Below are 14,235 nucleotides of genomic sequence, written 5' to 3'. Positions count from 1 at the left end.
CTATGTCCTTGTATAGGCTTCTAGAAGAAACTGTAGTTTATATTAAAGGTGTGTCTTCCTGACTCAATATCCAAATCAAAGGCATGTGTCTTCCTGCCTCAAAGGTCCTGACTAAAAGTGGATCCACCTACTTCAAACCAAGCAGAAAATCTCGCACAGGTGTTCCCTACATTTCCGGATTGTAGTTCATTCCAAATACAGTCAAGCTGGCAACCAAGAATAGCATCACAAGTACCTACCTGTCTCTCATTGCCACCCCTGTGGGTGGCAATACATACCCTGAGTAGCTTGTGCTGCTTGCTGGAGCCAGGGTGGACAAAGAGACTGGATCATCAAATGACAGAAATCTGTGCTTCAGGCAAACCAGGGGCAATCATTTCTGTTTATTCTACTCCAGCATTGCGTGAGCCCTCCCTCTTTGAGTATTGACTTTCAGAAAAATTTAAAGGCCCATGCCTTTAATTGGACTTTTTGAACTTCTCTGGTTTTTTTTTTCCTGCAAATGAACTAGCCTGTGACATTCATAACAGATAAAGTTTAAAAAGCTGGAAACCCCTGGAGAAGGGGGAAAATCTGATTTCCAGAGTTGTGTTATCAAGTTCAAATGTTGAGCTTGCCCTTTCTGTCTCACTCTCTCTCTGGCTCTCTGGCTCTGTCTCTCTCTCCTTTTCCTTTCCTTTCTTTTCTTTTCTTTTTTTTTTTGGTATAAGAACAACAAAATAACAAAGTGTATGAAGAAACATTAAAGTATGGTCTATTCAAAGGGGGAAAATAGATCAGCATAAATTATCCATGAAAAGAAAATAGAAAACATAAAAGAAAATTTAAAAAAATGCTGAAGCTAAAAATCATATAAAATGAAATGAAAATCTCACTAGAAGGTTTCTAAACCAGATATGAGGAGGAAGAAAGAGAATCTGCAAACTCAAAGGTGGCACATTGGAAATAGTCAAGTCTGAGGAACATAACACAGATTAGAAAGTGCTCAGAGCCTAAGGGGTCTGAAGGATATGAGTCAACACAGAAATCAAACACTCATTGTTTGAGTCTCAGGGGAAGAGAGAAAAGGGAAGAGAGGATGTCTGAAGAGCAATAACTGAAAGCTTCCCACACTTGATGAAGAACCAAGATGCTGAGTTAACTACAAGTGTGATGAGTTTAGGGCCTACAAAGATGGGTTTGTTACAGCCAAACTTTCAGAAAAGGGTGATAAAGAGAAATTTAAAAGCAGGGGGAGAGAAGTGACTGATCACCTACAAAGGACTCTCAACAAGATCATGAGAAATTTTTATCAGAAGCTTTTGATCTGATGATGAATTCGACCTTCTAGAAAGAAGAGAAACTGTTAATCAAGAATCTTATACCTAGCAAAACTATCATTCCATAGTACTAACTCAGCTCAGATAAAGGTGCTGGCCACCCAACCAGATGACCTGAGTTCAATCCCTGGGACCCACATGGTGGAAAGAGAGACCTGACTCCTGAAAGTTGTCTTTTGACCTTTATATGTGCTCTATATGTACACGCGCGCGCGCGCGCGCACACACACACACACACACACACACACACACACACACACACACACAAAGGTATTTTTAAAAAGTGAAAGAGAAGGTAAGACATTCCCAGACAAACACAAGCTTGGGAATTCGTTATTCTAATCCTGCAAGAAGTTCTAAATGCGGTCCTGAAGGTCAAAATGGGAAGTTACTAACTATAATTTAAAGACAACAAAGATACAGACCTCGAGAAATGTGTGTGTCCTACAATTATGAAAGCAACTTATAACAGTGCTGTGGAACTATACCTTTATTTCTGCATAATTTGAAATGTTAAAGATCACTCTAGATGCTATCATAATTGCAATTTTTGTTTATAAACTATACACTCTTCTTAATAATTTAAGGGATTTAAAACCTTTAAGATTAAAATTTTGTAATTTTTTTGGAACTACAAGATATAAAAATGCAATTTGGTGACATTTAAGAACTGAAGACACAGGGACAAAGGCATTAAAAACAGCATATGCATATTATTAAAGTTAAATTGGGATAAACCAAAATTAGAATGGAATAAGTTTGGACTGTCAAACATAATTCCAATTGTAATCAATATAAAATAACTAAATGACATATACAAGAGAAAATAAAAAGTCTAAACGTTTTGCTGTAAAAATTCAATGGAAGAAGATAGTCCTTTAGAAAATAAGGGACCAGATACTATAAGGAATGTGTGAAATAAATAGCAAATGCACAGAATTAAGTCCCTCATCATCTGTGATTATTTTGAATGCATTTTTCTTAATGGAGAGGAAAACATAACCCAACAATGTGCTGTCTGTGTGCACAAAACCACAGTAGATTAAAAGTGAAAGCTTTAAGATAGCTTCCCTGCAAATACTAACTGAAGTGTAAGGACAACTATGCTCACAACCATTAAATGCTCTGGACCTATAGAGGGGCCAGAGAAGAGATGTAGTAAGGACTCAAATCACTGAAATCAAAACTGGAATCGGAGACAGTGACACCTGTTTCAAAGACACACAAATAATATAAGTTAGTACACTGGACAGTTATGTACCAGCCAACTTGATAACTAGAATAGTTGGAAAAGCATCTCAGACATGCCACACTACTGAGACTCAGCTTGGAAGAACTAAGAAACTGGAATAAACCTACAGCTATGGTCAAGACTGAATCAGCAATTGCAAACCTGGGAAAGAAAGACATGAAACTTCACCAATGAACATCAAAGTATTATGACTTTATATTTATCTTGTATTATGTGTGTTGAGTGTTCTGCGTGCATGTAGGACTGTGCACCCAGTACCCTTGGAAGCCAGAAGAGGACGTCAAATCCCCTAGAACTGGAATATTACACATGGTTGTGAGCCACCAGGTGGGTGCTGGAAATCAAATCTGGTTCTTTAGAAGAGCAACCAGTGCTTTTGGCTGATGTATCAGAGAGAGAGAGAGAGAGAGAGAGAGAGAGAGAGAGAGAGAGAGAGAGAGAGAGAGAGAGAGAGAGAGAGAGAGAGAAGACTTTCCAGCTTGTTTTATAAGCTGTCCTTACCCTGAAATCAAAGCTAGCCAAAAACGCTACAACCAAACACAAAGTTATCCTTTATAACAGTGCTGTAAACACTCCCAACCAAGTACAATCAAGCTGAAGTTTACAGTGTGAAAGGCTGTGTGTTGTTATGATGGGATTCATTACTGGAACCCAGGATGACTCAGCCTTAAAATGCCAATCAATATGATGAACCACATGACAGAAGAAAGGAAAAGGAAAACTACATGATTATAGATACTGTGAACGTAGCAGTGCTCCACCCCACAGAGCAGGAGTCTTCAGCACCCAAGCATGGAGTCCTCCATTCTTCATTATTCACTCTCAATAAGGCTGGTGTTGAACGTATTGAGTACAAGTTCACAGTCTTCTGAGAACACTGAGCTTTCCAAACTTTGTCTTACCCATGGATAATATAAGCAAGTTATTTAAGTATCATTGCATTCATAGACTATTCTAGACATTTGTCATGGATGAAGAGGGCAAAGCTGTCTCACCTTGTGGAGTTTGTATATGAAGTATTTAGCTTTATAAAACCACACTGGAAATCATTCTCTTTTCCAAGTGGAGACGATTCTTGTTCTCCATGGTTTCCATTGTATTCCCCCCTCCTCACCTACACTTTCAGATTCTGTTTCACACTTTTCTGATTTCCTTCTTTTTGTTGCTGAGATAACCTTGGTTGTTTTAAAAGGAGAGCTATCATTGGAGGTCAGAGATACACAATGGCCGGGGGTAGGTTTTGGGGTAGGGAGGCACAATTGAGTTTCCTTCTTAAGTTCCCTCTCAGGCACCTGTGCTTGAGCAGAGTGACTGTGCAGGGAGCACTGCTCAGATCAGGAGCTCAGTGCTCCCCACTCATTATCTGGTTAAGTGATAGAGGCAGAGGGGGAGCAGGTCCATCTGAGGGAAAGGTGACCTCTGGGTCACTTCAGGGATTCGAGGGTGAGTAGTAAACACCAGGGTCTGAAAATGTAGACTTGGGGAAATAGCCATGAAGAAACTCAGGGCAATGGCTGGTTGCTGTGGGATGCCAGGCTTGGGGAATGTAAATAGAATCTTGAAAGACTGAGTGCCCTCCCCCACATACATTCCTGTGTATTCCACTCTTGAAATTCAATGGTTATTGAGTTTGTTGCCTTTAAATCTGTTCTTTTCTTTCTTCTTTGTTAAGGTATTCTAAAACTAATTCTACATTCAAAGAAACCCTTTGCTTCACGCTGAAGTAAGCATCTTTGGAAATGCAGATACTGTATTTCATAACTACATTGCTTTGATCATGCTTAACAACACTAATCAATATCTTATGTCATCAGACTTCCAATCATAGGTAAATTATTTCCATTTCTAGTGGGACATAGACTCCCTTTGTGAGGCTGTATCATTGGCCATCGCATCCAAAGTATTGCTCACACATTGGGTAGAGTTCAAGGCAAAAATTAATCTTCCCAAAGACCAGTGGTGGTCCCCGGAGCTCACTGAAGCAATGCCCGAGGAAGGACAAAGGCCTGTGGCCTCCAGGACTCAGTCTTGATGGGCCTGGAGTGTTGTTTCCCTGGAGGCACTCTGCCAGTGGAAGGTAGGGTTCTTACGTGTATAAAATGCAAATACTTCAAGCACCCTAACACACTATTTATTAATGAATGTAAGTAGATAATAAAGCAAAAACCCCTACCTAAAATGGCTAGTCTTGATGCTGGGGGAAGGACATAGCTCTCTTTACTTTTGGCACTGGGTAACTCATGGCACGAATCATCCCACAGTTCCACAGATCTGGATCATTCTTCCTCACATTCATTCTGGGGAGGCAGGTAGCTTCTGGACAGCCAGAGACATGGCCACCTTGTCTGCTCTGCTTCATTTGTCACTCATTGCCAAATCTCTACTTGTCTGCACTGAGGAAGAGGCAGGGCTTGGTAGGAAGTGCTCACAACTCTGCAAAGCTTCTTGTTATTACACTTGGTTTCCTGTTATGCAGAGATGTGCAGAGATGTGGAGAGAGAGAGAGAGAGAGAGAGAGAGAGAGAGAGAGAGAGAGAGAGAGAGAGAGAACGAACCAGGGAGCCATAGCAACTGAAGCTTACCCAGGAGAGTCAATGGAGCTCTATAGTCCTAGGAAACATGAAAGCCACAAAATGTGAACAGTTCAAAGGGGTTCGGAAGGCACCACTAAGGAGAATGTTCCTGAAGGCAGGAAGACTTTGGAGACAGGCTTGTTCCTAGCCTGGGTTTCCAGAGCTGCTAAATAGATAAACAAAGCAGAAAGCCAGGCCCTCCTCATCCCCATCTCCCCACCTCTCTCTTCTTTTTCTTCTTCCCCTTAGTACACACACACACACACACACACACACACACACACACACACACACTTCCTCTCTGTCACCAACCCCCATACTACTACCACGGAAACAATATCTGTGCCTGGCTTTTCTGTCAGAATTCATCACTATCTACACCAAATTCCTTTCAAAGGTGGGTTCTGCTTCTTTCAGTTGTCATGATCACCTGACTAACAGGAAAGACATTTCCATCAGGTGTCAAAAGTGAGATGCACTCCAGTCCTGGGCACTGAGGACAGACATTCCGAGAACAACTGTAGATGCTCCATGAATCTGTTCTCAAGGATGAGTGTCTGGGGCAGTTCCTGTGCTACCTGCAGTCTCATAGCTCCTCCTGATGTTCTTCACACCGAAGTGAAAATGCAATTGTCATTACTTCCTTGGCTGTTAGCAGCTGGAGGCAGCAAGGGCTTTGCTGCTCAAAGGGTACCCTAGAAACTTCTTCTCAGCCTGGGGATGGAGCTGGGTTAGCTCAGCACTCTCCTTCCCACTCCATGCCCACAGTAGGCTTCAATCAGCATCTTTATGGTTCTTCTAATGAGCTTGGGCAGTGAGCTGGTAAGACCAGCAGGATTACCTAATATGTCCATCTTCCTGTTGGTGTCAACAAAGTCTGGGTGGTAGGTGTGAGGTTTCAGTATGATCTTTCTGTCAGTGTTTTTTCAAGGCCTGACGAGTGTCACATATGACACACTGGGCGGAAGTAGAGGCACGAGGTTGTTTATACATAAGGCTTGAGGCAACTTGGGTTGAGTCTGTCCCCCAAAGTTCACATATTGGGAATTTAGACTGCAGTGCAGCAGTGTCTGGAGGTGGGGCCTCACGAGAGGAGGTTATGTCACTCAGAGGGATGTCTTTATCTGGAGATTAGGTTGTTACAGAAAGTGACTCCAACCCTCTCTTGGTTGCCTGCTCCTCCCTCTCTCTCCGTGGGACATTGTAGCTCAGAGGCTGGTGCCATGTGCAGCCTTCAGAACCGTAAACCAAGTGATCTCTGATCTGGGTGAAATACTCAGCTACAAGTGTTCTGTTAAAGCAACAGAGGCAAAGGCCAGCGGCTTCCTGTGGTCGGTCCTCATGGCTTTGCTTCTACCGAGATGAAGGATGGGCTGTCTGTCTTCCACATGCCGTCTTACTCTATAACCATTTTGATTTGTAATGTGGGCAGCTCTCTTTGCCACAGGATGCTGTTCCTCTCTGGGTCTTATGACCTGAGGATGGATAGCTGGCTTTAAATCACTAGCTGGAGATAATCACTCTAGCTCTGAAATTCAGACCCTTGCCTTTAAGATGGAGGTCATATTCAGGTACTACCTAAAGAAGAACCTGTCTGTGCACAGAAGTAATGGAGACCCATACCATAGCAGGTACTTGTAAGGACTTGCTATGTCTTAAGTAACTGGCTGTTATTACTGGAGTAGGCATCAATCCTTCTACCAGCCACCACCTGCACTGAACAAGGGAACACACCAGAAGTCCCACCAACAGAAAAATTTTCCATTATTTGTTACAAATATAAAGTTCCTTGATGGTGATTGCCAATGTATGCTAAAATGTTTATTTATTCATTCACTAACTATGCACCAATGACTGTCTGCTGGCCAGACCCCTTATTACAGGCTATATGGTGTTCTCATTGTGTGGCACTCAGTTGCCCTATATGATACTCACTCTGTGGCCCTTTCTGTGTGACACTCACTTTGTGGCACTCTCTGTGTGACACTCACTCTGTGGCACTTTCTGTGTGGCAATCACTCTGTGGCACTCTCTGTGTGGCACTCTCACTTTGTGGCACTCTCTGTGTGGCACTCTCACTCTGTGGCACTCTCTGTGTGGCACTCTCACTCTGTGGCACTCTGTGTGGCACTCACACTCTGTGGCACTCTGTGTGGCACTCTCTGTGTGACACTCACTCTGTGGCCCTTTCTGTGTGACACTCACTCTGTGGCACTCTCTGTGTGATACTCACTCTGGGGCACTTTCTGTGTGGCACTCTCACTCTGTGTGGCACTCTCACTCTGTGTAGCACTCTCACTCTGTGGCAATCTCTGTGTGGCACTCTTACTCCGTGGCACTCACTCTGTGGCAGTTTCTGTGTGGCCCTCTCTGTGGCACGCTTCTGTGTTGGACTATCACTGTGTGGCTAAGCATTCTTGTTCTCTAATTCCACCCCTGTCACTTCTGCAGATGGATCTTGGGGTTCTGTGAGTTTCTGACAGATGGGTGTTACACAGGTTGGATCTGACACTGTCTTGCTGTCTGTCAAGAGCTCATCAATATGGGCTGTGTGAGTGGTGGGGAGGCTAGCTCACCTAAGGTATACAAATGCCAAGCCTTGCAGAGACCCCTGTCTTCTCCTTGTTCATTCTACACTCAGACTGTGTGTCCACTTGCAGAGGCATCTCATAGGGGATCCTTTCCCACCAACACCTTCTTAGTCCAGGCCTGTCTGGCACAGCTGGCATACTGTGTGGTGTCCTATGAGCCTTCCACTTCCACTCCTATCCCTTCTCTTATCCTTCACTTTCCTCAGTCTTGCATCTCGTTTGACATTAAACCAACTACATATTTATAAAGATACTGTTTGCATCACTAGCTTCTTTTCAACTCTTGTGTTTTAGAGCTAGGCACTAGCTGAGGCATGTCCAGTAACATTGTTAACTCCTGTGGGTTAATCAGCCACAAAGTGCTTCTGACACTCACAATCTCATGAAGGAAGAAACAAACTATAGTACAGACTGAGACTCAGCCATGGCCACTGTCACAGAATTCTGCGTACCTCTCTACCTCATCCTGCTGATTGCACTCATACTGGAGGCTTCACTGGGGGTCCAGGATATAAGATGAGCAAGGACAAGCACAGAGGCAGCATCCTTGTCCTGTTACACTGCAAGTGGAGAGGGAGCCGGGGAAGAGAGCTGCCAGCCGTGGTGACAAATGCTGAGCCACATACTTGTTTCCAGGGAAAGGGGGACAGGGCTGGAGAACTGCCAAGTTCAGATACTGGGTCTTCTCATGGAGCTGTAGCCTGACTTGAGTCTGTACTCAGTCAAAGGGTGGGCAAGAACTTTTAAGAGGCAATCAGTGCTAGGAGCACACTGTCCTGCAGTTTGGATGTGGAGGAAGAACAGAAAAGCCACAAAGACTCCAGGAATGATATGGGCAGTGTTTTTAGGCTGGATCTTCTAGGAGAGAGCCATAGAGGATTGTGGGAGATTTGTAGTCAGGAGACAAACGTAAGGGCTGTACCTAAGCAGGTCAGCCCATCAGCAATCTCATCTCTGCTGACTGCAGGAGCCACAGCCTACTGGGTCAGTCATAGAGACAGTCAGGACTCCAGCTCTAGAGGCCAGAGAAAAGCAGGCTGGGATATATTTGTTAGTATAAGATAGAGATGGTAGAGAGTAAGAAGCAGGAAGGGTGGTGGGTCTGACTAGCAGAGTGGTAAATTTGAGAATTTCCCTCTGGTGCCTGAGGGCAGCTAGGTGATTGGTCTGCAACCGATTAGAGAGGTCTGGAGGGGAGTCACAGGAATTCTCCTCCCCTTTCTAATTTGTTCAGACAGGTTTCCACAGTGATGCTCAGCTCACAGTGAGAAAACACCAGCAGCTCCTCCCAGCTTTCCATCCCTATGACCTTCCTCCTCCTCATGTCCACAGCCACCCGATGCAGAGCCTCAAGCAGGGCGACAGAAGAGCATAGAGTAGAGGTGCTGCAGAGGGGGCCCCAGGAAAGTTTGTGGTTATTTTTCAGGTCAGTGGGTCAGCAGATGGGAAGATGAGGAGGAAGTGACAGTGTCTCTGAGGCGACTTCTCTGTTCATACTTCCCTCTTTAATTTTTTTCTTGTTCCAACTTGGGGCAAAAATGAGCTAACTTTTGCGACAGAAACAAAACCCAGGGTTCATGATACATCTCCTGTTTCCCTTCTTTCACTGGAGACCCAGCTACACAGTGCATCTTCTATTTCTCTTATACTGCAGACTAAAATTCAGCACGGACAATCTAATTGTGCAACATGTTTTTCATAGTCCTCCCTTGTCAATGACATGTAATGGCTGCCTATTTCCTCTCAGAAGAAGGTTGAAGCTTCACTCCACACCCAAGGCCACCTCTCTGGCCCACTGGTCCATCTGCTACCAAGTGCTTGAAATACGGCTGTTGTAAATGTATATTTACTTAATTCTATTTACCTTGATCCATTTAACTGACCACACCCACCTACAGTGACTGCCAAGTTGTCTAGCACAGCGCTAGCCAGGGGCTTGGTCTTCTCTCTTCTAGAGTAAGGCTGCATTTCTGGCCTCATTGAAGCCCTCAACCTGCTCTTGCTCCAGGGAATTCTGCAAACCCTGAGTAGTTGCAGTTTCAGTGTTTATAGAATTGTCTCTTTCCCTTGTCCCCCTATAACCTGCTCTGCAGCCCATGCCTGGTTCATTCCTCTTCCCTGAGGGGATTCCCGACCATGAGTGTGAAGACCAATTCATAGCAAAGCTTGTCACTGTGACCATTGTGATTACCAGGAATTAACCATGGACACTTGCGGATCACCCATGAAGAGATACTGTTCAAAGAAATAACAAAGAATGCGAGTCAAACCCAGGACCCTCCAGGCTGCTGCTCCCACGCTTGGATCATACATAAGAGGCCTGCCTAGTGGGCCAGGACTGGGGGCTAAGGTGGGGCAGGAAGCTCCTCTGTGGAGTAGCTGCTCACTGTGCCCAGCTGCACTGTTCTCTCTGACTTGGACTGACTTCCAACTGTATATAATTCGTACAGCTCTCCCCACATGCTCTAACTTACAGTGGGTGACCCTGGACTTATGGTCATACTGAGCATAGTAGGATGACAGCAGGCACTAAAGAAACACTGGCTATATGGTACATATATGGTGAGTGCTGTCCCTTTAGGCACTGTCTTGGTGCTGTGCTGACTTCCTCTCACATGGCTGTCATGTCCTCTTTGGGCTATATTTAAGAACACTAGGTGTTCACACATCTTCCTGCCTTCCCCAGGTCACTCGTCAGGGCACAGGTATTTTTAGGGGTTTGGCTATTGTTTGTTTTCACCATAAAGAAGCATGAAATTTCCTCAGAACTAAGAATAGAATACCCTAGCCATTGGGTTCCATGTTCACCAACTTCCCTCCAGTCTACATTGTCTTTTTGGTTTCTGTGAATTCCTGTTCTGTTTCTGGATGCTTCTGACGGCTTCTGCTTCTCTTGCCTCTAGCGATGATTCTAATAAGGTCTGTGGGATCCCGGGAGTGGCTCAAGAGACCCAAATCCTCACAGACACCACATGCCTTTACCTAATTTTTCCCCTTTCCATGTTGGTTCTATTTGGTTCTATGGATGCTCTTCATCACTCTGCTGCAAGAAAGGGGTCCTCTTCCCATATCTGATGTTGCTTCAGATGAGCAGCCATAGGAGTTGCACTGGGATGGGCCTACACGGAGGCCATCACAGCAGAAGAGAATGCCCACTGATTGCCTCACTCTCCATCTTCTTCAAAAGTGTTTTGTGTGAACTACACGCTCACTTTTGTCTATGTGTACCTTCTCCCTAATACAGACGGGTCTTTTCAAGATACACCCTGACATAGAAAGATACAATGTTGCACAGAGTCTTCAGTCCTTCATTCAGGTCTACTCCTTCTTGTTGCTCCACGGCCAATGCCTATTCATCATCTCACCATCCTGGTGGGCCCTTGGAGTAAGTGGTCAGCCCAGGGAAAGACTCTGGAAATAGTAGATAGCTGAGAAAAAAGATTGGAAATACAGGTTTAGTTTTTTTTTGTTTTGTTTTGTTTTTGTTTTTGGTGAGGGTGCCAAGACATACTGATAGAAAATGATCTCTTTACAAACCAAATGGGCATCCAGCTGACAAGTCATCTTCCACGACCACTGTGTATATGCTTTCCCTTGCTGATGGCTGTCCAATGCAAGGCTCAACCAAGCATGTTCTGCAACTCTTGCAGTTCCCTAGTGGCAGTTAAGGAATGAAGCTGTAACTATCTTATAGGAACACAGAGTGGTTGCAGAGGTGAAAGGCCCAGTTGGGTGGAGCCCAGTGCACACAGCCCCATTGTCCTCTGCATTATACAGAGGACAGCTCTCGATACAGGTGCAGTGAGTGGAGAAAAGACTACCAGCCTGTGTAAAGTTCTGGTGCTTGGAAGGATACCGTGAACATGAAGAAAGGCTGAGGACCGAGGGCCTAGGAGCTAGGTAAACAGGAGTCAAAAGCACCAGGGAGAAGTTTCCAGTTAAATGTGCTGAGGTGAAGATGAGTGAAGATAGCAAGTCTGAGCCTGAAGTGAGAGACTGAGGACACGCTCAAAGATGGCCTTCATTCTTATAGCTGGACTTAGTCACCCGTTGACAGCAGTAAGTGTAAGCACACGCCTAACTGAGTGTGGTCAGAGGTTTCTGTGTGTTGTTTGTTTAATCTTCACAATTCTACACTGTCAGGACCATCATCAACACTTTAACTAGTGTGGAAACAGAGGCCCGGAGAAGCATCGGTCAAAAACAAGGAGAGAAAGGACAGGTCTCTCTCGAGTCAGGTGACACAAAAGGGATGAGGAAGAACTTGATGATTTAGCCATGTTATTCATATCTCAGGGACCATCCGAGGCTAACTAAAGGAAGAAGAGGTAGAGGCTTTCCTCGACAGCAGAGTGGAGCACAGGCACTTGGTATCAGTGAGGACAGAGCGTCAGCACAAGGACAAGGCTTTGAGGAGAAGTAACTGATTGAGAGGTCACTGTTGAGCTGGCTAGAGACGAGAGAAGGCAGGTGTTAGAAGAAAGGGTTGGCTGGAAACCAGGGTGGCGAATGGGTCACTTTGGAGGTACAGGAAGGAAGGAGACAGTTGTTCTGGGTGGGGGTTACCATGGAGGTGTGGGTCAGGACCCAAGCAAATGACAGAACTCTGTAGGAAGGCAAAAGACAATTATAGCAGGCAGCGGGTGGAAGGATCTGGTCTCAAGTCCTGCTGCTGCTTCTGTTTGTGGTGACAATCTAACTAGAAACACAAGACAACTATACCATCCAAAGCCCTTGGCTTAGCAAAGTGAGGCACACACACAGTGGACAGGGGACTGGAGGGCACGAGATGACACTTGGCCAGAAACTTTACGAGGTGCCAAGCCCTTGTGGGCTGGCATGTGAGTATGGTCTGCTGGAGAGACCATATTGGGCAGAGAAGTTCAAGCTACAGGCTGGCTCCCCAGAATGGCCATGGAGGAAAACCAGGCAACTTCCGGTGGTCTCTGCAGCTGTGTGGGCCTTACTCTAAGCACAGAGCGGGACATTATTTTGTCCCCTGTCAGATACTCCCACGCAGGAAAAGGAAGCACCTTCCGTCAGATGCTGTGGCCACTTCCTCTTCAGAGGCTCCAGCCAATCTCCGTTTTGCAGCGCTCAGGGCCGGAGGCAGCTGGACTGCAGGAGCTGGTCGTCGGTTAGGCTCCTTTCAGGAGCAGGACCCTGTGGGGTGTGGGGGAGAACAGGGCTTCCTCTCAGCCTCCCCCCACCCCCACCCCCACCCCTTCACTCTTGACTTTTTCATGTCCCTCGGTCAGCCTGCCTGTCTGTTCCTCTCTATAGCTCGGTCGAGGAGTGTGATGACCGGGGAGCAGATGGCGGCCTTTCACCCACCAACCACTCCCAACCCCCTGGAAAGGCCAATTAAGATGGGCTGGCTGAAGAAGCAGAGGTCCATCGTCAAAAACTGGCAGCAGCGGTACTTTGTGCTGAGGGCTCAGCACCTCTTCTACTACAAGGACGAAGAGGACTCAAAGCCGCAGGTACCTGCTGGGTGTGTGTCCCTACCTCAGGCCCAGAGGATGGGGTCTTGCTTCAGGCAGGGGCCCACTGGCTGCTTTCACTCCTATAGGCCCTGGGGTCAGACACTTCCACCTGGGGCGATGCTGTGGTCTTATGATTTTTCTCTATGTTCCTTGGGTGTGAGGTTGGCAGAAATGTTCTTACTAGCACAGCGTGGTTTCTGGGGCACCCCAAGTCTGGTCTCATGGTGGCACTGAGATGGTAACCCATCATGGTAGCTTAAGAGACCTGATTTAGGCACTTTTGGGGGACAGGGTTCCATAAATATGTATTGAACAAGTATTGTATTTAATTCCAAACGTATAATGTTCTCATACTTGTTACCACTGTAGACCCTCGAAGTAAATCAGTGAGTAATGCAGGGGAAAGATTTGCTGAACGGAGAATTTACTAGAATTTACTAGAGAAAACAGACTCCAACAGTTAGGAAGGTGAGGCTAAGATGTATATGGATGTTGGGGTGGCTAAGCAGATGAACGGACAAGCAGGAAATAATCACAGTAAGGGGAGTGTGTAGTTGTTAGAGAAGATGAGTTGGGCAAGAAAGGAGGAGAATCTGGTGAGAGAAGTTCGGGAGACACGTTGCCATCTTAAGTGGGTTGCGCAGACTGACTTTATGCAGGTCGTGGCAATGCTTGGTGGATCTCTGGGACAAGAGCCTCCTGGGCAGAGGGAACAGCCGAACAGGCTAGAGGGGCACGTGTGGCCTGGGTGGGCAGCCCCCGGGGTCTGGTGGGTGGGAACAGAACCAGAAAGAACTTCTGCTTTCTCTGGGAAGCAGAGGGGGAGAGAGGTCAGAGAAGCGAGGGCAAGGGTCAGGTTGTGAATGTCACTGAAAACGCTCGGGCAGTTACACCCAGTGTCATGGGACCCACTTCAGGGTTCTGAACAGAGGAGAGACAGCTGTTAGCTTGCTGTAAACAGATGGTTCTGTGTGCCCTAAAACAAACTGATATTGGAGAGGAGAGCGCAGGGCA

At 45.8% G+C, this 14,235-nt stretch overlaps 1 protein-coding gene across 1 annotated transcript in view; it reads left to right on the top strand.

The window, feature by feature from the left end:
- The window catches only part of Arhgap25 (Rho GTPase activating protein 25), an 80,627-nt gene that overhangs the window by 20,406 nt on the left and 45,986 nt on the right, over nt 1–14,235 (top strand). Inside the window, exon 2 of the mRNA XM_034511791.2 lies at nt 13,019–13,218. Within this exon, the coding sequence (XP_034367682.1) occupies nt 13,019–13,218 (200 nt within the window). The remainder of the gene's footprint in view (nt 1–13,018; nt 13,219–14,235) is intronic.

The sequence above is a fragment of the Arvicanthis niloticus genome, chromosome 9 (genome assembly GCF_011762505.2).
Source record: "Arvicanthis niloticus isolate mArvNil1 chromosome 9, mArvNil1.pat.X, whole genome shotgun sequence".
Lineage (NCBI taxonomy): Eukaryota > Metazoa > Chordata > Mammalia > Rodentia > Muridae > Arvicanthis > Arvicanthis niloticus.
The sequence above is the reverse complement of the archived record's forward strand: the minus strand, read 5'-3'. Positions and strand labels throughout refer to the sequence as shown.